General features: G+C 43.4%; 2 protein-coding genes across 2 annotated transcripts; one reads left to right on the plus strand and one right to left on the minus strand.

Moving 5' to 3' along the window:
* Positions 1-13,434: 13,434 nt before the first annotated feature.
* On the plus strand, positions 13,435-16,562 carry LOC120495514 (uncharacterized). Its single transcript, XM_039695131.2, has 4 exons — positions 13,435-13,782; positions 14,175-14,612; positions 14,848-14,989; positions 15,694-16,562. The coding sequence occupies exons 2-4, from the start codon at positions 14,416-14,418 to the stop codon at positions 16,312-16,314; spliced, it is 960 nt and encodes a 319-aa protein (XP_039551065.1). The 5' UTR covers positions 13,435-13,782; positions 14,175-14,415; the 3' UTR covers positions 16,315-16,562.
* Positions 16,003-19,542, minus strand: LOC120495515 (uncharacterized). The gene is made up of 2 exons (XM_089121879.1): positions 18,785-19,542; positions 16,003-17,970 (listed from the first exon to the last, which is right to left on the minus strand). The coding sequence occupies exons 1-2, from the start codon at positions 18,984-18,986 to the stop codon at positions 16,934-16,936; spliced, it is 1,239 nt and encodes a 412-aa protein (XP_088978005.1). The 5' UTR covers positions 18,987-19,542; the 3' UTR covers positions 16,003-16,933.
* Between the last annotated feature and the right edge of the window lie 3,854 nt (positions 19,543-23,396).

A 23,396-nucleotide genomic window follows, 5' to 3' on the forward strand; every position in this document is an offset into this window, starting at 1 on the left:
TGCATCCGTGGAGACAACGAGATGTCTGGAAGCTCGCTGGAGCAGGACACCGGCCCACAAAAAGCTGAGGTTCGACCACGGGGAGAAGGTACGGCGGCACGCTGGAGTCACTGGAACTCGAAGCGAGCCGCGATACCATGCCCACCTCGGGACTCGATCGCGAAGCCACAGCTGAAGTGGTCTCATATGAAGCAATCCGAGCGGCGTTGCCGCGGCTGCGGATGCCATATGCCCCAGGAGCCTCTGAAAGAGTTTCAGTGGATCCACATTCTTGCCTTCGAACTGTCGAAGACAAGTCAGCAGTGAGTGCGCGCGCTCGTTCGTGAGCTGCGCGGACATGCCGGCCGAGTCTCCATGCCGAGAAAAGAGATCCTCTGCACGGGGCAAAGTTTGCTCTTCTCCCGGTTGACCCGAAGGCCCAGACGGGCTAGGTGCCGGAGCACCAGGTCCCTGTGCTCGCAAACCTGTTCTGGAGAGTGTGCCAGAATCAGCCAATCGTCGAGGTAGTTCAGGATGCGAACCCCTTGTTCGCGAAGGGGAGCCTCGACAATCTTCGTGAAGATGCGAGGAGACAGAGCTAACCCGAATGGGAGAACCGTATATGCCTGGCCTTCGAAGGCAAACCGAAGAAACGGTCTGTGTCGAGGCAATATGGAGACATGAAAGTACGCGTCCTTCAGGTCGATCGCTGCAAACCAATCCTGAGGCCGTATGCATTCGAAAATGCGTTTGGCTGTGAGCATTTTGAACGGTAGCCGATGAAGAGTATGGTTCAAAATGCGCAGATCCAGGATCGGTCGTAACCCACCGGTCTTCTTGGGGACAATGAAGTAGGGGCTGTAAAACCCGGACCTCACCTCGGCTGGAGGGACCGTCTCGATTGCACCCTTCGCCAGCAGGGTCGCAATCTCTGCTCTCATGACCGGGGCATTGCCACCGACCAAAGTGGAGCGAACTCCCCTGAAGCGGGGAGGAGACCGTGCGAACTGAATCGCGTAGCCGAATCTGATCGTTCTGATGACCCAGCGGGACAGCCCGGGGAGCTCTAGCCAAGCTCCCAGGAAGTGAAACAGCGGGGTCATGCGAACCAGACGTCCCCCCGGAGGGGCAGCGGGGCGGGGAGACTGGCATGCGCTCGGGTGTTACCCCGTGCGGATGCACAGTCGAGCCCCGTTCCCCGACAGAAGAGACCAGGGAAGGACCAGCGTTCCACTGGGGTCTGTTCTGACGGGGGTCTGGCGAGAGAGGGGGAGGGGAGGTGCGTAGTCGAGAGACGACACACGCTCCCTTCCGCACCCTCAGGGACAGAGAGGAAAGAGAGGGTCGCCGCGCTGGGGCGACGAGCGTACTCATTCCAGTCTGTGTGCTCAGTGATGATGTTAAGTCTTTCTTTAACCAACTCAGGGTGCTGCCCACCCGTGGGTGAGCAGCGGGGAGCTGTGAACAAAAGATTCTCCCCCGGCCCTCCACCGGGGGAAGGAGGGGGCCTGCTACCTCCTCCTGAGAAACACTCAACTTCATCACTGAGCAGCCCGTCTCAGGAACGCCGCTTCGCCTGGCGTTTAGCGGGGCGCACGGCCTGAGGGGGCTGCGACGCATGCCTCCGGCCTCCTCCACGCCGCGTCCCGGGTGAAGGCTGCTGCTGGGGACGCGTGGGAGGGAGGGGAGCCGCAGGGGGGCGTCCTCGGCGGCGAGCAGAGGGAGGCGTCTGGGCCGACGGCTGGGTGGAGGCAGCAGCTGACCGTCGGGGCAGAATGTGTTTAATGGCCTCCGTCTGCTTCTGGGCGGTCGAAAACTGCTGGGCAAAGTCTTCAACCGCACCGCCGAACAGGCCAACCTGGGAGAGGGGGGCGTCGAGCAGACGTGTCCGCTCAGCGTCCTTTGTGTCTGCCAGGTTGAGCCATAGGTGGCGCTCCTGGACCACGCTAGTGGCCATCACCTGCCCAACGGAGCGAGCAGCCACTTTCGTCGCCCGGAGAGCGAGGTCAGTGGCCGCTCGCAGCTCGTTAAAAGCCGCTGGGTCAGTCCCGCCCTCGTGCATGTCCCTGAGCAGTTTGGCTTGAAACACTTGCAAAGTTCTCATGGCATGCAAAGCGGCGGCTGCCTGTCCCGCCGCTCTATAGTATTGCGCCGCCATAGACGACGAGAACCTACAGGCTTTGGATGGGTGCTTAGGAGCCCCACGAGAGGAGGCGCTCTGCGGACACAGTTGCATCGCAACAGAGCGCTCCACCGGAGGGATCCCAGCGTACCCACGGGCAGCCGCGCCGTCAAGGGGAGGAAAGGCGGGGGAGGCTAAAGCGCTCTCGAGAGGTCAAAGGAGCCTTCCAAGTGCGCATCAGCTCCACATGCAGCTCGGGAAAAAAGGTAATTGGGTTCGGCTGTCGCCTTGCGGCCGCAGCTTTCCCCAAAAACCAATTATCCATCCGTGAGAGATCGGGGCAGGGCGGAGGGTTCCACTCCAACCCGATACTCACGGCGGCCCGAGATAGGATGGCCGTCATCTCGGGATCAGACACGGGCAACGCTGGCGCTCCCGAGGGAGGCAACGGAGCCGCATCCTCACTTCCCGAAGACTCAAGCCCGCCCTGTGATGCCGCGATCGACATCGCGTCATCCTCTGGAGCGCCGAACGAAACGGTACCTGCGAAGAGGCAGATGCCTGAATCGAAGCAGCGCTCGCTGGCTCTGACACTGGGGTGGGGGGTGTGGCCCGAGGTTCTCTCGTCGGGTTTTTGTTCCACACCGTCACCGTCAGATCACCCTGTCCGCGAGTCGAAGAGCTTCTCGAAGAAGAAGCAGAACGAGTAGCGGACGCGGGGACTCTCACTTTTGTTAGATCATTGAGTCTCGATCGCAGTGTAGAGATGGTCATATCCCCACAAAAGGAACATGAGTCATCCACGAACGCTGCTGCTGCATGCTGAATGCCCAGGCAAACAGAGCAGCGATCGTGACCATCAGAGGACGACATGTATCAACCGCATCCAGAAGAACACGGGCGAACCATCTTTAAAAAGACGTGCCACGTGCAGCTCTTTCAATAGAGAGGAGGAAATTCACTCTTTCAGCGCTGAGGCGTCCAGGGAAAAGCGCACAGTCTGGCAGACCACTGCTCAGATCGCAGGCAATGCAGAATCTCGCTGGGTATCGCCGTCACACCAACACTGAAGAGGAGCTCGTCTCGAAGAGTCTTGTCAGTGATAATGGCTTAGGAGTGAAGAGGTCTCTTGGCTCCGAAGCGAAAACATACTGCGGTTGCGTTCACTTCCTCCTTTTATACTCACGGAGTAGGGCGGAGTACGCTATGCAAATTTCCGCAGCCCCAAGGCATTGCATGCCATTGGCTCGTGATTAAATACTCGAAGAGGATTGGCTTTCTATGCGAAACCCCCAATCTCCGTCACTTCTGACGTAACTCGAAGTGACTACGAAAGGGAACTAAAACCATAACTAATAAGTTTAGAAATCAAAATTTCATAGTCAATCACGTCAAAGGCAGCACTGAAGTCTAGTAGTACTGTACCCACTAACATTGAGTTATCAATTGAAGTAAGCCAGCTATCCGACATTTGTGTCATTGCAGTGCAGGTGGAATGACCATACCTATAAGCATGCTGAAACATCGTAGTCAATTCATTGTTAGAAAAGTAATCTTGCACTTGCTCAAATACTATCTTTTCCAATAATTTACTTAGAATAGGCAAGATGCTAATAGGCCTACTATTTTGACCACAGAAAGTTGATTTCATGTCTTTGGGTAAAGGAATTATCTTACCCTCCTTCCAAAGTTTTGGACCCACACCACTAATCAAACATCTGTTGAAAATGTGACAGATTGGTTTAGAAATATGTCCAGCTGATAACTTCAACAGCCGACTATCCAAGTTGTCTGTGCCAGCAGACCCACCAACAGTCAAAGATCTCAACAACATTTCCACCTGCACAACATTAATCTGATGAAATCCCAAACTACACAGTTTATCTTTCATAATACACCTTTCAATTAGCTCAACTGGGTTGTAATCAACAGTGTATTTCATTGTCTCTCTAAAATTAGAAACCTTATTCTAAAAATAATCATTAAAATAATTTGCAATTGTAAGACTGGAAAACGTCTCGGTTACGTATGTAACCCTCGTTCCCTGAGTAGGGAACGGAGACGTTACGTCAGAAGTGACGGAGATTGGGGGTTTCGCATAGAAAGCCAATCCTCTTCGAGTATTTAAACACGAGCCAATGGCATGCAATGCCTTGGGGCTGCGGAAATTTGCATAGCGTACTCCGCCCTACTCCATGAGTATAAAAGGAGGAAGTGAACGCAACCGCAGTATGTCTTCGCTGAGGAGCCAAGACTGAACTCGACGTCTACCCAGCGATACAGCAGAAGTGGCAGGGAGACGTAACGTCTCCGTTCCCTACTCAGGGAACGAGGGTTACATACGTAACCGAGACGTTCCCTTTCGTAGTCACTTCGAGTTACGTCAGAAGTGACGGAGATTGGGGGTCTGTGCCATCACGCCAGCAGCAGCCTCTGGGAAACATATCCCGGAAGGACACGCTACCAGCTGCCTACCGAAGGGAGGACTTACGAATACACATATGGCCACATAGGAACACATATGGAACACTGGAGTACCAACCGCAGGTGGCTACTAATTTCAACTCCAGGGGTGGCAGATGGCTTGCCAAGGGAAGACACATGCTCAGAGAGGCTTACAGTGGAAAATACACATGAGACGGTTACCAAGGGGAACCGTGCGCATGGAGGCACCTAGCCAGCATCCAGAGCAACAGCAGTGGTGCCCGCATCGACGGTGCTGGAGGACTCAAGACTTCAATGGAAGAACTGAGGAATATCGCACTTATCCAGTCCGGGGAGTGGAGTGGCGAGCAAGCGAAGACACCTGAGCGGACCCAGAACTGGCCAAAACGAGTACGTGAGAGGATACCGGCTCAATTCGCAGATTATAGAATCTGGCGAAGGTGTTGGGTGTCGCCCAGCCTGCAGCTCTGCAGATGTCTGTTAGCGAGGCGCCGTGCGCTAAAGCCCAAGAGGAGGCTACACTCCGAGTGGAATGGGCCGTCACACCAAGGGGGCACGGAAGGCTTGCTGCTGGTAAGACAAAGCAATGGCATCCACTATGTAGAGAATCAAGGCGAATCAAACACAACTTAATCAAATTAATCTCTCATGGGATTAATTCACAAGGCTTCAACACTCCAAGTTCTGGAGCCCACATTCCAGAGTCACAGAACGGCGCCAAGAGTTTGTTTTGGGGGACAATAAACCCCCCTCCGACGACTTTTATGGTCCTGCAGATAGCAACAGAATGCCACAGGAAGAAACATGTCAATAGGTTGGTGTTTTACTGAGACAGGTCAACTCCAAAATGGTGGAACGAGAGGCTCACAACCAAGACCCCTTTCATCCCCTGACAGAGATGTTCCACAGAACACATCTCCTCGTCCCCCTTACGAGTTGAACTCGCAGTAACCTCACTGTTGAGATCGGAGATCTCACACATAAAAGCATATAAACTCACCACAGAACAATTCTTGGACCTATAACCAATCATAATTGTTGTTGTTCCTACACTTCATGTGTTATTATGCTTAGATCACATAATAACCATGTAATTGTTGTTAACTATTAACTCTTGTAATTGTTATACAACCATTAGAAGTGTGAATGCCTCGTTTGCTCTTAAACGAACCGTATTCTCCTAATTCAAAAGATGGCTTGATTGAAATCTGCGTAAAAGGTTTTGTTTTATGATTAGAATTATCATAAGGTTAAAACGATGGTCTTTGTCTCTGCTAAGTGCTGGAGACCAGCTCACAGACCATGCATAAATCATGATAAAGAAAGAAGTAGATCCACCTCCTGAGATCATGCCATTACCCATTGGCCTAAAGTTTCTTGGAGGTTGGACTAGAGTTTAAGTTAAAGATCCGAACAAAGGACCTCATGTTCAGATTTCAGAAGATTTCAGATGATTTTTGTCAGATTTTAGTTCAGTTCGTTCAGTTCTGTAACTGTTAAGTCCGTGCCTCTCTCTAAAACCAGCAAGAGAGTGTTCTGTTCGTGCTTATCTCTGAAACAAAGAACATGTCCACATGCTTCTACATCGACTACACCAAATTCGACCAGCAGACGAATAACCCATCAAGATCAGAGTTACAATTCAGCTCAGTCAAGCCATCCGACTCGCCTTGCTTTAATTTCTTTCCTTTATTTCCTTTTTCGTAAAAGTCTCGTTTCAAAGTTAAGTTTGCAACGCGCTTCGAATTGGAAAAGACTCTCATTCGCTTGCTAATCACACGTGACCAGCGGCGGAACTTCCATCCCTGCACTTCAAAGACAACAAACCACGCAACGGACCCGGCCGGGAAACCCCCCCTTCGACGCGACGCAGACAAAGGGAATTCCCTCAGCCACTACAAAGCGCAAGTACTCCAGGCTCTAACTGAACTGGTGCTTTAATGTTAATTGAATAACCTCTCTAAGAAACGAAGGTTCAAATTAATGCTTGGTGGTCCTTTCAGGTTATGTCTTACGTGCATATAGAAAGTTGAAACTTTCTCTCACTCTTTCCAACTCACTCTTTCCCTTTCGCGACTGTATGAATGTGTGTGTGCGTGATTATGTTTAGACCTTAGTTTTGTGCTTAGAATAGCTAATAAAGTCTTGTCCATATATTTGAAAAGATAAATCTTCTTGTGTCGTGTTTGCACATTTAATGTCTTGTACTGTTCGATTTAAAGTTACCTTGCTAAGACATAGTGTTTCACTATAGATTTGGTTATAATTACGGCCCGTTCAAATGAATTCTAAGCGAGTCATTTGCTCGGTTCAGTGATTCGGTTCCATAGATTCATTGCAAATCAATGAATCATTTCCCTTTGAGCTAAATTGGCCTTCGGCCCCCTTAAATACATTTTATGTATATTATTAAATGTTGCATTTGCTACAACTATCCAGTGGGAAGCCGTTGCTTTGAGAGAGCCCTTCCCTTCTGGCTCCCCCCATGACAGACAAAGAGCTGGTCTGAGGTCCTGAAACACTGCGTTCTGTCGACATAGGTGCGGAGAGCACGTACCGGACAGAGCAGTGCCAAGGCTGGGTCTGCCTCCTCCAGGGGCAGCGCTTGCAGGTTCACCACCAGGTCCCGGAGGGGAGTGGTAGGAACCTTGGGCATATATCCAGGCCGGGGTCTCAGGAATACGTGAGAGTAAGCCGGCCCGAAAGAAGAACACCAATTGACGAAGAGGTTCCACTTCAACGCATAAAGGTGTCTCGTGGACGACGCTCTTGCGGAAGTGATGGTTGCCGCCACCGCAGTCTAGCTGCTCACGGACGCCCGAGATAGCACGGCCATCATCGTGGGATCAGACACGGCGGCGCTGACGCTCCCGAGGGAGGCAACGCGGCCGCATCCTCACTTCCCGAGGAGTCAAGCCCGCCTAGTGATGCTGTGATCGACATCGCATCATCATCTGGAGCGCTGCCCGAAGCAGCCGGTGCCACCGAAGAAGCAACGAACTGAATCGAACTAACGCTCGCTGGCTCTCGCACTGAGGCGGGAGGTGTGGCCCGAGGAATCGTCGGGGCTTTATCCCACACCATCACCGTAAAATCACCAGGTCCCCGGGTCGAGGGGCCCCCTATGGAGGAAACCGATCGAGCGGGGGGGACCGGGACTCTCACTCAAGTGAGATCATTGAGTCTCGACCTCAGTGTAGAGATGGTCATGTTCCCACAGAAGGAACATGAGTCATCCACGAACGCTGCTGCTGCATGCTGAAATGCCCAGGCATACAAAGCAGCGATCATGACCATCAGATGACGACAGAAATCAACCACACCCAGAAGAACACGGGCGAACCGTCTTTAAAAAGACGTGCGCGTGCAGCTCTTTCAATGAGAGGAGGAAATTCACTCTTTCAGCGCTGAAGCGACCAGGGAGAAGCGCAAAGTCTGGCAGACCACTGCTCAGATCGCAGGCGATGCAGAATCTCGCTGGGTACCGCCGTCACACCAACACTGAAGAGGACGCTTGTCTCGAAGAGTCTTGAACAGTGCTTTCAGGAGTGAAGAGGTTCTCTTGGCTCTGAAGCGAAAACATACTGCGGTTGCGTTCACTTCCTCCTTTTATACTCACGGAGTAGGGAGGAGTACGCTATGCAAATTTCCGCAGCCCCAAGGCATTGCATGCCATTGGCTCGTGTTTAAATACTCGAAGAGGATTGGCTTTCTATGCGAAACCCCCAATCTCCGTCACTTCTGACGTAACTCGAAGTGACTACGAAAGGGAACTGGAACTGGTTGATGTAATCAGTGACCAGTGTCTTCTGAAGACAAGAAGACCTTGCTTGAGCAACAAACACACACACACACAAACACACATCGCAACAGATGGATTTCGCGAACAACGTCCTTTCCAACAAAGTACGGGAATCTAAAAATCAACATGAGGTTTGAACATCTTCCTTTCTTCTGCCGCTATGGTAAGTCACATTTTCCTTCCCTTTTGAAAATTGTTGAGAAAATGTTGTTTGCATTGTTACGGGTTGGAAAGCCCTTTGTTTAGTCCAAAACTAAAACGTGAAGACATGATAACGGCCGCGGCGCGCAGATAAAAGAAACCCTTGTCTAGTAGATTTTAAAGATATACTTGTTTGCTTAAGAAAAAAGAAATGAAACCTAAAATTGGAATAATATCTTCCAAATGATTTTCTGGTAGTCTTAACTTAACTCGAGTTTAGCGTCATTGTTGTAGTGGCTTTGTGGAAACAAACCAGCTAACGTGAAGAGAATCGACAAACAACAGAAATACAAATCTGAGTTTGTAAACGATCGGAAAACACGTGATTTTATAAATGAGGCAGATAGATGCATTGTTTATGATAAAGCAAACTTTATATTGCATTTGAAAGCTTCCACTGTAAAACAGATGGGATTAAAAAGCAATAATACAATAGTTTGTGTTTTCAAATTTGGAGTTGTGCTTCACAATGTAACGCACTCATAGAACACACTGTATAGTTGTTTGTGCTACTCTATGTGCACATAGGCTAATGTAAGTTTATTCTTTAAACACAGGATTGCTTTACTGTAAGTGTTTTGGAACACTTAGGTAAAGGCTGTTGATGTTGTATTCAAGGCCATATGTATCCTGTGAACTGAATTAAACGTGTGTGTGTCTATGCTGAATGTGGTTATAATGTGATTCACAATGCTCATTAATTCTTGAAAATTTTGAGCAGAAACTGTGAACGCGCAAATCATTAATCCCAAAACAAAAACCTTTTTATATTCAAAGCTTCAGGGAAAGAAATTTCCCCAAATATAAATTGGAAAATGTATAAAGATTCTGTCCTGCTTACACCATGGCCCGAAAAGGTCGAGCCTACACTGCATAAACTCAGTAAAAAAGGTCTTAACATGGACGCTATTGACAGTGAAATTCTCACTTGGTGGGAAACAGTGGGTAGCAAGCAGAAGAAATCAAAACATGATAAGATAATTGAGGCTTTAAACTTCATAAGTTATAAACGGCTAGATAAGTCAACAACATTTCTATCCTCGCTTATGGATGTTAAATGTGAAGAGGCCCATTCTAAAAATGCAGAGGCAAAAATGTCTGAGGCAAAGATCCAAGATCTTCAAACACAGCTAGATAGATTACTAGCTGAGCAGTTAGCCCTGACTGAAAAGTGTAAAAATCACAAATACATCATTGCAGATCTTAAAGTCCCCGTGAACCGGAAGTTGCAAACGATTTTTCTCCAGTGCTGTGACGTATTTCCAAGTGAAACGGAATATTGAACAGAGGGCAGGGTTTTACTCTAGCGCTCCTCCTCTCCATCTCTCGCTCATAGTAAACTAACGGTTTGAGGGGAGTGGTTAAGCGTTTCCCCACCCAAACTGTGAAACCTACGTCATCAGAAAAAGAAACCGTTCCAGACCGGAAGTAACTTTTCAGATTTTGATTAAAGATTACCAAGGTAAAACATTTTTTTAATATATTTTTACTTGCACGGATTAATTGTTCACCACAAGACTAGTAATATGCGCTAACAAAGTAAATAGGTTCAATTTTGATTTCACGGGGACTTTAAGGCTAAACTAATTGTTGAAAAGTCCATTTCTCCCAAAACGCTCAACAGCGATGGGACTAAAAATGTGCGCTTCTTAAACGAGTCAGCCTGCTCTAATAACCCTGTACCTTTTCAGACAGATGAAGCATGTGACAAAGTTTTGAACGAAGTGTCTGTTTCAGCCTTTAAGGTGATACGCCACCCAAACGGCACAGAGTCAACCATTTGACGTCCTCTAACGGTAACTGAATGTAGCTCGTTTAAAACAGAGATCGGACCATTCCCTTTGAAAGGGCCATTCGAACCATGGTGGAGACGCATTGTTAGCCTAAAACATGCATTTCAGCTTGAACCAAAAGATATTTGGCAAATTGTTATCAGCTCAATTCCAGATGTCCTGAACTATAAGATACCAGGCACCATTGTGCAGTCAATACATCAAAACGAGCCTGAGAGTGAAATCTTAAATAGATTAAAACAATGTCTGCGCGATCTACGTGGTTGTAGTCCTGTTGGATGGGAACTGATTCTCAATCGGAAACAGAGTACTGAAGAATCGTTTGAGACATATGCAGAAAAAATTTTTGAACTGTTCGAGGAGTATTCTGGAATTAAGGGTGTTAACCACAACAATGTAACTCTCCTTGAATTACTACTTACAAATGCAGGGCCGCGTGTACAGCAGTCGCTCATGTATGGTGCTTCTCCAGCAAAAAAGACATTCAAAGGAATTGTTAGCTGGGCAACAAGAATTGAGTCACGAAAACAAATACATGGTGAGATAGCTGTTTTAGAATGTCATGAAAATCCTCCATTTGCAGGAGAATTCAGAAAGCCACACGGTGGCAAACTGAGATGATTCTGTAATTCCTGTCACAAAACAGGTCATACAGAGGAAAAGTGCTGGTCATTGGGCAGAGGCAGACCTCCTCCCTATTTCAAAAAACCACACTCTGATGACACAAACCAGCGCTCTGCAAGGAACCAAAGCTCAGATGCATCTAAAACCCTCACTGAGCTAACAACTTTGGTCACTCAAGGCCTTCAGCTATTAGCGTCATTTGCTAGTCGGGTAGCAGCCCAATAGCAAACAGCTTAATAGTTTTAACATCTAAATTTAACGAATCTGTAACATTTTTTTTCCAGAGACCAGATATAATAATTTCATTTATATTCTTAAATTTGAATATACATTGTATTGTAATCGCCAAGCAAGCATTAATTGGACAAGTGTGAAATTAATCTTTACAGTTCAATTTCGTTGACCTAATACCCTGTGCCAAAAGGGCGGAGGTGTGTTTTAATTCTTAAGTGTGGCACAGGTAATTGCCAACCGACCAAGAAAGTGAATTTACAAGGAGGGATCCTCTTCTAAGGTTTACTTCTGCAATTCCTCGGAGGACGGACGCCAGGACGGCCGATCTCCATGATTGTTTGAACATAACCTGAGATTCGGGAGATGGGTGAAAAGACAAATTCAAGAGGCCTTTACATCTCACAACAACACATCACTACATTAGCAAGGCCTCCCAGTTTAGAACTGGAACTAAAATTTGCAACACAATTGTTATACAGTAGAATTTCACCCATCTCCTAGACATGAACACTGACTGAACACACTCCTCCATCACAACACACTCACAGCATCATCACACGGAATAGATCAAATGTATCCCAACTGAACATTACACATCATAAGAAGATGAAGATGATGTCCAATAGAGTCCAATAGAGTCACTTCACTAAAGATCTATTGTGCATATTCACACTCACAGATCCGGATAGCTTCACACACATAAGGATGGGAAGCTGATCCCATGACATAGCACACACTATTCACCACACTCTGCCAACTCATGGAAAAACACTGGAAAACAAACACACACACACAAGTCAAGTCAAGTCACATTTATTTATATAGCGCTTTTCACAATACAGATTGTATCAAAGCAGCTTCACAGTGATAACATGAAAGTAGTACAACACAGATCAATAATATTGCTAAACACTAAATAACCCCAACTGAGCAATCCAAAAGCAAGCCAAAAGCAAGGCGACAGTGGCAAGGAACCAAAACTCCATCAGACTGGATGGAGAAAAAACCTTGGGAGAACCCAGGCTCAGTCGGGGGCCAGTTCTCCTCTGGCTTACATTCATATTGTTTATATATAAATATTAAATATAAATATTGTTTATGTATAAAACGGCGCCATAACATATCGCAGGCGTTGAGTCGTCTCTTCACAGGCGCTGGTCCTCTCATCACAGGCGTTGGGGCATCCGAATCCCCGTGAGAGGCTGGATATAAAACTGGACCTGACGAACGCCGTTTTTCTCGGGACAAGCGTCCCGAGATAACAGCAGAAAGGCAGATGGGAAATAATTAGCATAGCTGATGTTCATAATGATTTCCATTATACGGGAGTCGGTGTTAGAAACCACTATCTCACGAACTCTCCATAACCTGAACTCTCCGCAACCCAACCATACGCGCTGACCCGATTGACTAAGGCTGTCGAGCCCCACTGTCGCGGAAATGCGTTTCAGTGGCAAACGGTTCCGTATGGCATAACAGAGGACTAAAAGGTAAGCATTATGTGAATGCTTGACTAAAGAGATGCGTCTTTAATCTAGTTTTAAACTGTGTCAGCAAGTCAGAGCCTCGGACAGTATCGGGAAGGCTATTCCAGAGTTTTGGAGCTAAATGCGAGAACGCCCTCCCTCCTTTAGTGGACTTCGATATCCTAGGAATGACCAGAAGCCTTGAATTTAGTGATCTTAAGGAACGCGGTGGATTGTAAGGCGAAAGAAGGTCCGTTAAGTACATAGGGCCTAAACCATTTAGGGCTTTATAGGTTAGTAGCAGTATTTTGTAATTGATACGGAACTTAATAGGTAACCAGTGTAGAGGTGATAAAATCGGTGTTATATGATCATATTTTCTTGACCTAGTAAGAACTCTAGCAGCTGCATTTTGTACTAACTGTAGCTTGTTTATTGAGGATGCAGGACAACCGGCTAATAAAGCATTACAGTAATCTAGTCTCGAGGTCATGAATGCGTGAACTAATTTTTCTGCATCAGAGATAGATGTTACGTAGCTTAGCAATGTTTCTAAGGTGGAAAAAGGCTGTTCTTGTAACATATGATATATGATTTTCGAAAGACAAGTTGCGGTCTAGTATAACACCCAGGTCTTTTACTGTAGTGGATAAAGTAACAGGATATCCGTCTATATTAAAGTTGTACTGTAAGAGGTTTTGTGAGTAGTTTTTTGGACCAATAAGTAATTCATGGGTTTCAGTCACGTGACTTTTTTGTTGTGGCCGCCATCTTTAGGACCTATGCGTTGTGATCGGAAAGATGTCGCACACTAAAATAGCACACCTCAATACAGATGAAAAACAACGGTATTTAAATAAAATTGACACTTTAGGATTAGATCCTTATTTACTGTCAAACGAACTGCTGACTCCACTTAAGTCTAGTGAAAACTTGCCAAATTTGACGTTTGCGGACATATACATCTACCTCGTCCACAATCCCTCTCCATTCACCGGAGAAGCTCTCAAGGCATTTAAAAGCACTGAAGCCTATCGCTACTTCACCTCAGGATGGGTTAATGATCCCAGAATCTATCATCTGGAGATGAAGAAACTGTTCTTGATAACAGGAAGGGTAAGTGGCACTCTTTTAATTACTCGCTGAACATAAAAACCATAGTTGAAATACATTGACCGCTCGCAAAGACCCCCCCCCCCCACCCAATTGTTTTTGCTCATTTGTTTTTAAAGCATTGTTTCAAAGCATCTTTACAGAATATGCATATGTACAGTACAATTTAGATTGTCCAAGTTATGCATTTCAGAAATGTGGACAAATCACTAATTGTCTATTAATGTAAGGCAGAAACAGTGAGCACAGCACAATTCAGCCATATTTATAACTAAGGTTACTAATGTAAATATAGATAGCTGTCTAGAATGACGTTATACGTGTTGTAAACTACATGTTTTAATTTTGCAAGATAACCTGTATTTAGCTAATTTTACTTTTATTTAAATTTTCAGGTGAAGCATTCACAAAGCCTCAGTGTAACACCAACACACCCCTGGATAACAGTACAGGAAGAGGGGACAGTTCTCATGGCTCATTGCACCTGTAAGGCCGGTTTAGGAGAGGTATGCTCTCATGCAGCAGCTCTAATGTATTGTGTTTTGGCTGCTGTTGATGTCAAGAATGGGCAGGCTTGCACTCTGAAGCCCTGTGCATGGGCCCAGCCAAGTATGGAGTCTGTCCGAGGTGTCCAATATGCAGAAATCCGTAACATCAGTTTCTGTCATAAACAAACAAGAGCCCCGTCATGTTCTAGGCCCTGTTCTTCCTGACATTACACCATCAGATGAAGAGTGCAGAATGTTTTTTGAGATGCTTCATCACAGTGAAATGCAAGAGTCAAAGCCAAAGAAAAGTGCCATCCTTTCTGTTATCGAAGCCCACTCCCACAGGTACACCGTGGTGAAATGTAACTAATTGCATCCAATGACATCATGCATATGATCTGTGTGTGTATATATATATATATATATATATATTACTCTGTGTATATTATACAATTCCATAATTTAAAAGTTAAATTATGGAATTGTTTTTTTAAAGGGTAGTTCACTCAAATATGAAAAATCTGTCATCATAAAATATCACTTTAGGTCAAATATCTGAATACATCTTCTACCAATGCAGGTACACGCCAAAAGTGATGCAGCTGGACTTGCCCACTCCTTTGTCAGCCATATATTCAAGCACCTGTTTAGAGATGGACTTGCCCATGCTACTGATTGAGAGTACCAAGGTATTTGATAACCTACAAGTGACACAGCAACAGGTAAGTATAAAAATATTATCAACTAATTACTACTAACATTTCTACCTGTGCAGTTATAATTCACAACAATCTAGATAATTAACTAATTAACTAACAAACCTTTCTCCAGTGTTTGGTAGTTGAGGAGGAGACCAGGGAGCAAAGTAAAAGTAAGGTATGGTTTGATCAGAGGGCAGGAAGAGTCACAGGGTCAGTATTCTATGAGGCAGCCAAGGCAAACAGAGCAGTATCCTTGATCAAAAGAATTTGCTATCCACACTTCTCAGTTTTCCACTGAGGCAACAAGGTAAATTAAACATGCACAAAGCACAATTAAACATAGTGAAGGTTTGGTACATGTAGTTACTTACCATGATGTAATCTGTTTAGCCATTCAATACAAGTAAATGAGGAGAAGCAGTTTACAAGCAAATTATAAGCATAGGGTATTTATGACATTTTTGCAGTCAGAGTGCAACACCCTAAGGTAAATGTCAGGTAGATAGGCAGTAAATGCCATTCTAACAAATGCATTTTAATAAACAGTTTGTATTTAAATTTTTGTCAGATGGGGTCAAGTGAATGAGGAAAGAGCAAGGGCAAAGTATATATCTATGATGCAAGAACACCACGGAGACTTTCAGGTCTATCAACAAGTAATTAATATATGTACAGCCCATCAATATTTATTTACAGTTTATCTATATACTGTGTATACATTCCAGTTTAAAGCATCAGGATTCGTCATTAATCCAGACCTACCCTGGATAGGAGCAACACCCGACGGCCAGGTAACATGCACTTGTCATGGTGACGGCGTACTGGAGATAAAATGCCCATTCAACAGCAGGGACCGTTCACTCAATGAAAGCTGCCGAGATTCATCATTCTGTCTGGGCATAGGGGAGGATGGGAGAATGGCACTTAAGACTGACCACAAGTTCATGTATCAAGTGCAAGCTCAGATGCATGTTTCCACGGTGAGCTACTGTGATTTTATTGTATGGACACCACAGGAGTTTTTCATTCAGCGGATCATGTATGATCCTGTTTTCTTCCACAATGCCTACCTCAAAGTGGTTGAATTCATCAAGACTGGAGTACTACCAGAGCTGCTGGGGAAATGGTTTACAGCTCCACGCCATACTCCCCCAAACTCTACAACCACTGAACAGCCATCTGAAATGGGGTGCTACTGTGGTAAACCTTGTGACACAGATGACATCACCTGCACATCTGGACAGTGTAAGCGGAAGCATTTTCACAAGTCTTGCCTTAAATTGAGCAGGGTACCAAAGACATGGAAATGTGTGGAGTGCAGAAGAAAACGTGTAGTATTGGCTTAGTTTTTTGATTTTTCTTCTCCCCTTAGTTACATGAGTGTCCTTTCAAAATAACCTCATTAAGTATTCGTTTACAATCAGTAGTTTAAAATGCCCTTTTCAACAACTTATAACATCCAGTTAAGTTACTATTTGTGAGCCGGGCACAGGGTTTCTGGTAAAAATAAATATTTGCACAATAGATTACTCATGTGGTTTACAATGTATATGGGATTTTTTATGAATTATTTGATTATTATGAATGATTAACAATAAACAGAATGAGAACACAGAATTTTATTGTCACCTTTTTTATTGCAAATATAAAGCAGACTTGTATAAAAACAAATATCAGTTCATATAGTTATGTGTTTGGAACACATATGTTACTCAGTCTCTATTCTGAGGGCACAACAGATGGGCAAATGTTACACAAAGCACAGCAGACTCTGACCATCTTGTCCAAAGATGTAAGTTCTCCTGGAGTTGTAGTCTGGCAAAGAGAGATGGGTATTGTGCTTTGCAAGATTGTGTACTTGTTTCTCACAAGACCAATGACGCGTTCCACATGAATCCGAACAGCTGCTAGTCCCCTTGTACTTTCAAGTTCACTTGGGTGCAGTTGCTCTTTTGTGAAGGCTGGTTATTTGAGATGAGCACTGTACAAGCTCACAGCATCTCCTACGGTAAACCCTCGATCTGCCAAGACGACATCACCAGGTGACAGGTTTTCCAGGTAGCCGCAGTTTTCAATGAGGTGCTTATCACTTGTTCGCCCCCCCCAACCAGTAGACACAAATGATATGACTCCCTGTGGTGTTATTGAGATCAAATATTTAACAGTATTATGATGCTTGTACTGTGAATATGTTTGTGCTCGGGCTTTCATGTTCTTAGGCTTCTCAATGAAAATTTCAAAACAATCTATTATGGAAGTACAATTTCTGTATATGCTGCTTTTGAAACACATGGGTAAACTGATTTGAATTTGTTCCTTACAGGGCCACACTATGAATGAAGACAACCTACTGTTCATGACATTTAATGTACTATTAAAAATTCGGCTTGCAGTAGGCTTTGACACATGAAATATATATGTAAAGAAGTGGAGTGGTAAATCCAATCTCATTCTCATAAAGCAGTGAAAAGGGGTCAGCCCAGGTCCCCCCTTAAGGAATCCTGACAAGAAGGTGAAGACGACCATCATCTTTGAATAGGATGGAAGTCCAGTTAAGTCCTGGACCATCTCATCGTTGTCTTTGAACACCTCCTGCTGGAAAGATAGCTTGCTTACCCTGTCCCTAAGTTGATAGACCTCTTCCCTCAGTCTGGTACACTCTTCCATCAGCTTCTTCTTAGTTTCTCGACAGGCTTCATTGGAGCATGCTACACTGCTCTCCGTATGGATAGGGTCTTTACAGTAGCTGTGTTCCCCACTCTTCCCGCTCTCAGGAAAGCGGTCACTGTGGTCCATCTCAGGAAAGCTGTCACTGTGGTCCATCTCATTGCCATGGGGTAACATTGACACATCACTGGTGGTACAACTTCTCTTCCTTTTGACAGCTTGTGTTTGCTCAAATTTCTTGTAGCAATTGATTTTTCTTTGTCGTTGCTCTGGTGACAGGTAGGCAAACAGACTTGGCACATAATCAGGGTTCAGAGGATTATCACTTTTCATACCTGCAGTGATATAATGAGACACCAATTAAATTACCTTATAATAACTGCACAGTTAATTCATTAAGCATTAATAGACAAAAAATAGTATATAAATATAGAATAAATATCTATAATGTGTTTAATAATAGTATTTTCATTCTTTGTTAATGATCAATTTATCATTTCTAAATGAAGTGTAGCATTATTTACAAACCAGTTATTTAAGAGTTGTCAGTGATTCACAAGATCACTTGGAAAGTTTAAGTAAATGGAGTAAATTCAGGTAGATTTTATGAACACACTAAGTATTACTGTATGTTTCAATAATACAATGTATGAATGTGGATTTAAATACTTTGACTAATCTTAGACAACTCCATTGACAACTTTTAAATAACTGGTTTATAAATAATGCAATACTTGATTTAGAAATGATAAATTGATCATTAATAAAGTATAAAAATACAACTATTAAAGACATTATAGATATGCTTATATGAATAAATCATATATAGCTGTTTTTATAAATAGATTTTTTTATATTAATATTAATGACTATTAATGCTTTATATGTGATGAAATAACTATTTACTCATGCCTTAGTTAAGTTTTAACGAATTAGTTAGACTAAAAGTGGATAAAGTTAATGTTAACATAACGTTAGCAGAGACAGATGACGATCAAGTTATTTTGTCTGGAAATGTAAGCCAGCTAACACATTACATAATAATTGAATTTGTCTGCAAAGGCTGATTGGTAAGGAAAAAGGTGCTAATGTTACAACAGTTCACGTTTGAAAACCATGTTGCAAATGCTTAGCTTAGCCATACCTTACCTGAAATAAAGTGCTCACTGCAGAGTCTGGAGTGTTCTGTAGGTGTCCAGTGATCCCTCTTGATAGCAGAAATCCATTTATGACGACGTTCAGGGTTTTTGGGAATATTGTAGAATTTTAGTTTCTTATCATATCTTTGTGATTTGCTGTTGTCACAGCTTACAGCACAGCTGATAGACGGCATGTTGGCATTTGCGATCATAGACAGTGTTTGTGATTCGGTCCTACAAATGGCGGCCGCGCCAATGTGTGACGTCACATGAAATCTATGAATACCTCCGTTTTATCTGAATTTAATAGCAGGAAATTACGCGTCATCCAGCATTTTATATCTTTGAGACACTCTGTCATTTTAGATGAGTTAGTGTTTTCATCTGGTCGTGATGAAATATATAATTGAGTGTCGTCAGCGTAACAGTGGAAATTAATTCCATGTTTTCTTATAATATTACCAAGTGGCAGCATATATATTGAGAATAGCAGAGGGCCTAAAACCGATCCTTGCGGTACTCCATAGTCTACAGACGTTATCTTTGATTTTTCCCCATTTAAACAGACAAAATGATAACGGCCCGATAGGTACGATCTAAATCAGCTTAATGCCTGTCCCTGAACACCAGTGTAGTTTTGTAGTCGATCCAAGAGTATTTTATGATCTATAGTGTCGAACGCAGCGCTAAGATCAAGTAGGACTAGTATTGAGATACAGCCTTGGTCAGAAGCTAAAAGTAAATCATTTGTAATTTTAACTAGCGTAGTTTCTGTACTATGATGCGGTCTGAATCCTGACTGGAATTGTTCATAGATATCATTTTCTTGCAAAAAAGAGCACAATTGAGCGGACACAACTTTTTCTAGTATTTTGGACATAAATGGAAAATTTGAAATGGGTCTTAATGAGAGGTTTTATTACTGCCAGCTTGAATATTTTTGGAACATGGCCTAAAGATAAAGACGAGTTAATAATATTGAGGAGAGGCTCTTCCACTACAGGTAATAGTTCTTTCAGTAGTGAGTAGTTTAGTGGGTATTGGCTCTAATAAACAAGTTGTTGGTTTAGAAGCAATGATAAGTTTATTTAGCTCCTCCTGTCCTATCCTTGTAAAGCGGTGTAGTTGTTCTAGAGGGGCCATAATTGAAGCTGAATCATAAGACACCATAGAGGATTGTACATTTATAATTGTGTTTTGGATGTTTTCTATTTTCTCATTGAAGTAATTCATAAAATCATTACTACTAAACTGTAACGGTATATTTTGCTCTGGTGATGTCTGTTTATTTGTTAGTCTAGCCACGGTGTTAAATAAAAACCTTGGATTATTTTGGTTATTTTCGATTAGTTTGCTAAGATGCTCAGCCCTGGCTTTTTTTAGTGTCTTTATATAACGTAACATACTATCTTTCCACACGATTCTAAAGACCTCTAAATTAGTTTGTTTCCATTTACGCTCTAAATTGTGAGTTTCTCTCTTGATAGCATGCGTAGCAATGTTGTACCATGGTGCTTTAGTTTTCTCTCTAACCTTTTTTAATCTAAATGGTGCAACAATATCTAATGTACTAGTAAAAATGGTGCTTAAACTGCTAGTCATTTCCTCTAATTCATCTGTTTGTTTGGGTTCACTTAGCAGCTTAGATAGATCAGGTAAGCTATTTGAGAATCGATCTATAGTGGTTGGAAGGATTGTTCTGCCTGGTCTATAACGTGGCGCAACATGACATTTCAGCAGTACGTATTATGCAAGTCACCATGTGATGATCAGTGACATCATCGCTTTGCGGTATAATATCTATATCAGTTGGATCGGTTCCATATGATATAGTTAAATCTAGTGTATGATTTAGACGGTGAGTGGGACCACTGACGTTTTGTTTGACCCCAAAGGAGTTTAATAAGTCTGTAAACGCAGCCCCTAAAGCATAATTTACGTGTATGTTAAAATCTCCAGCAATTATTGCTTTATCGACATTCACCAATAGATCTGACAGAAAGTCTGCAAACTCTTTTAGGAATTCAGCATATGGCCCTGGAGGTCTATATACAGTAGCCAGGGCTAGAGATAATATGGATTTCCTTCTTACATCTAAGAGCGTAACATTTAGCACAAGTACTTCAAATGAATTAAACCTGTGACCTGTTTTCTGAGTAATATTAAAAATATCTTTATAGATTGTTGCAACACCGCCGCCACGACCGATCAGGCGAGGCTCATGTTTATAACAGTATCCTGGCGGAGTAGATTCGTTTAGACCGAAATACTCATTTGGTTTAAGCCAGGTTTCAGTAAGGCACAGAACATCGAAGTTATTATCTGTGACCATTTCATTTACAATAACCGCCTTAGGTGTGAGCGATCTAATGTTTAGAAGACCTAGCTTTAGAAATTGTTTTTGTTCACTGATATTTAGATTTTCTGGTTTGATTACAATAAGATTTTTTCTAGATCCTGCACTAGATTTATTATTTGGCTTCACTGAACGAGGAATAGACACAGTTTCTATATAATGTTCCACACTATGCATATTAGTTGAGTTTGGACCGCAAAGGCTGTGATTTGGACTTTGACTTACTAGTCATCTGGTGCATAACGTCTTGGAGATGTTGTCCGACAACACAGCCGCTCCGATTCTGCTGGGATGGAGTCCATCTGCACGGTACATCCCTGGTCTCTCCCAAAACAAATGCCAATTATTTACAAAGAGCAGCTTCTGTTCATTACACAATGACATTAAATGAAAGTGTAGCGCAAGTTCTGCCAGGAAGACTCAATTGTCACGTCATTATTACCTTCTCATCTATCCAATCGCGTTCTAATACGTGAAGTATAAAAGACCCTTACTTACACTTGTCTGAGTTCGCAGATGCTGACGCTTCACTTATGCTCTCGTTCAGTCGCCAGCCAACATGTCCAGGACACGCATATTGTTTACATTTATCGACATCCGACTATGTCCCGCTCTACCTCCTGCTGCACGTCGAGGTTCCCACGTTCAGTATCGCATCTCTCCGTAGGCACAGCGGTCTTCGGAGAGTATTGATCAGCCAAGGCCTTCATGAGAAATTCTGCTCCTTGGACTGGTGCCATTTATCCCGCAGATCACCGATCCACCGACGTGAAATAACAACTATGCAAATCACGAGACGATCTCTCACTGGTTCAAGTTCAAACTTCACTTCCAAGGCTTTCAAGTCGTTTCTGGTATTTTTGGTAGGTGCTTCCAGCAGCCACTGTTAATGTGTCTCCTCTACAAGATTAAACTTCATTCAGGTAAGTATTTCTCCGTTGCTTCCTACACGGCTGAGATGAAATTGGCGTCTACGATGACGTGGCGTGTTCTGATTATTACGGCTGATCTGCGGTCTGCAGAGGGGCCGGATGGCTTGCATCAATGGTAAGTGTAAGCAAAGCTTCGCGTTACTGATTCCACAGTTATGTGGTTATTTAATTATATCAGCTATCATGCTCTGTTTGTTAATACCTACTAAAAACTGTGTTTATTATAATTCAAATAAGCTTAAGAGTGCTTAAGAGCTTTATGCATATGCAGGATTGCGCTTCTTAACGTTCGCTTTAATTTTTTACCAGAGTTCGGTTGTGTGTGTATAAAAACCAAAAGCACGTTATCATTGGCCTTTATGCATACTGCAGTGGACTAGGATGGCAGTAGCGTAATAGTAATTTCACAAACAACTATTTCACCTATTAGGCTACTTTAAATTCATAAAGTCACGTTATAGTTCAAATTATATAAATAACAACGGAAATGTGTTTATGTAAAACTCAACTTTCTGGCGGCTACTTAATCTACTGATATGCGTTATAGGAATCATTTATGCGAGGGGCATTTTCACATTAACGTACCTAACCCAGACTAAAAGGAACAAGGAGTTGTGTGGCGCCGTTCAAAGTTACATACACTTGGCCAAAAACTGCCAACTCAATAATCATATTAGTATACCAGACTAATCAGTGAAGAAGACTCGAGTGACATTGTCTTGGTCAACTGCGTGATTTTCATGTCTACGCACCATTTATTCAAGAATCTTAACTGTAGTGGCCAGCGTCTTCCGTATGGGGTTATTTCTGCAAAGAGCAACTTGGGAGCCATGGCAGACATTTGCTGTACCCCTGAGAAAAAGATTCCATGCTCAAGAGTCAACAGATCAATGATCACTTAGATTCCCTTTTCACATCCTGATTATGGATCGCGGTTTAGTATACAATTATGAAATTTAAATTTAATATTCCTTCCATTCGTAGTTTGCTCGCAGGCATTCAAATTCACGCAAGTATTTTAATCCTAATTTCTTAAGTCTGTTCCCCGTAACTTCTCTTTGATTGCTTAAGATAAAAATAAACAAATAAATAAATAAATAAATAAATTAAAAATATATATATATATATATATATATATATATATAGATTTAATTAAATAATAATAAATAAATAAACTCTGTTAATGCTCGACAATCACATTGTTTTATCATAAAAAAATAAATAAATAAATGAATAAATAAAAAAGTGTATAATTGTGCCTCCTTTCTTTCGCAGGATATGCACGGGTATGCTGGGTTTTGCCCAGAATGCCTCAAAAATAATTGAGTAGTAAT

The sequence above is a fragment of the Pimephales promelas genome, chromosome 17 (genome assembly GCF_988280905.1).
Source record: "Pimephales promelas chromosome 17, fPimPro1.hap1.1, whole genome shotgun sequence".
NCBI classification, from domain to species: Eukaryota; Metazoa; Chordata; class Actinopteri; order Cypriniformes; family Leuciscidae; genus Pimephales; species Pimephales promelas.

What these genes read in the sequence shown, in the direction of transcription:
- LOC120495514 (XM_039695131.2), top strand. Translation starts at nt 14,416, where the DNA reads ATGCAGAAATCCGTAACATCAGTTTCTGTCATAAACAAACAAGAGCCC. An exon ending in ATCGAAGCCCACTCCCACAG is followed by an intron (nt 14,613 to 14,847) that starts GTACACCGTGGT and finishes CTACCAATGCAG; the next exon opens with GTACACGCCAAAAGTGATGC. An exon ending in TACAAGTGACACAGCAACAG is followed by an intron (nt 14,990 to 15,693) that starts GTAAGTATAAAA and finishes TATACATTCCAG; the next exon opens with TTTAAAGCATCAGGATTCGT.
- LOC120495515 (XM_089121879.1), bottom strand. Translation starts at nt 18,986, where the DNA reads ATGATCGCAAATGCCAACATGCCGTCTATCAGCTGTGCTGTAAGCTGT. An exon ending in CAGTGAGCACTTTATTTCAG is followed by an intron (nt 17,971 to 18,784) that starts GTAAGGTATGGC and finishes ATATCACTGCAG; the next exon opens with GTATGAAAAGTGATAATCCT.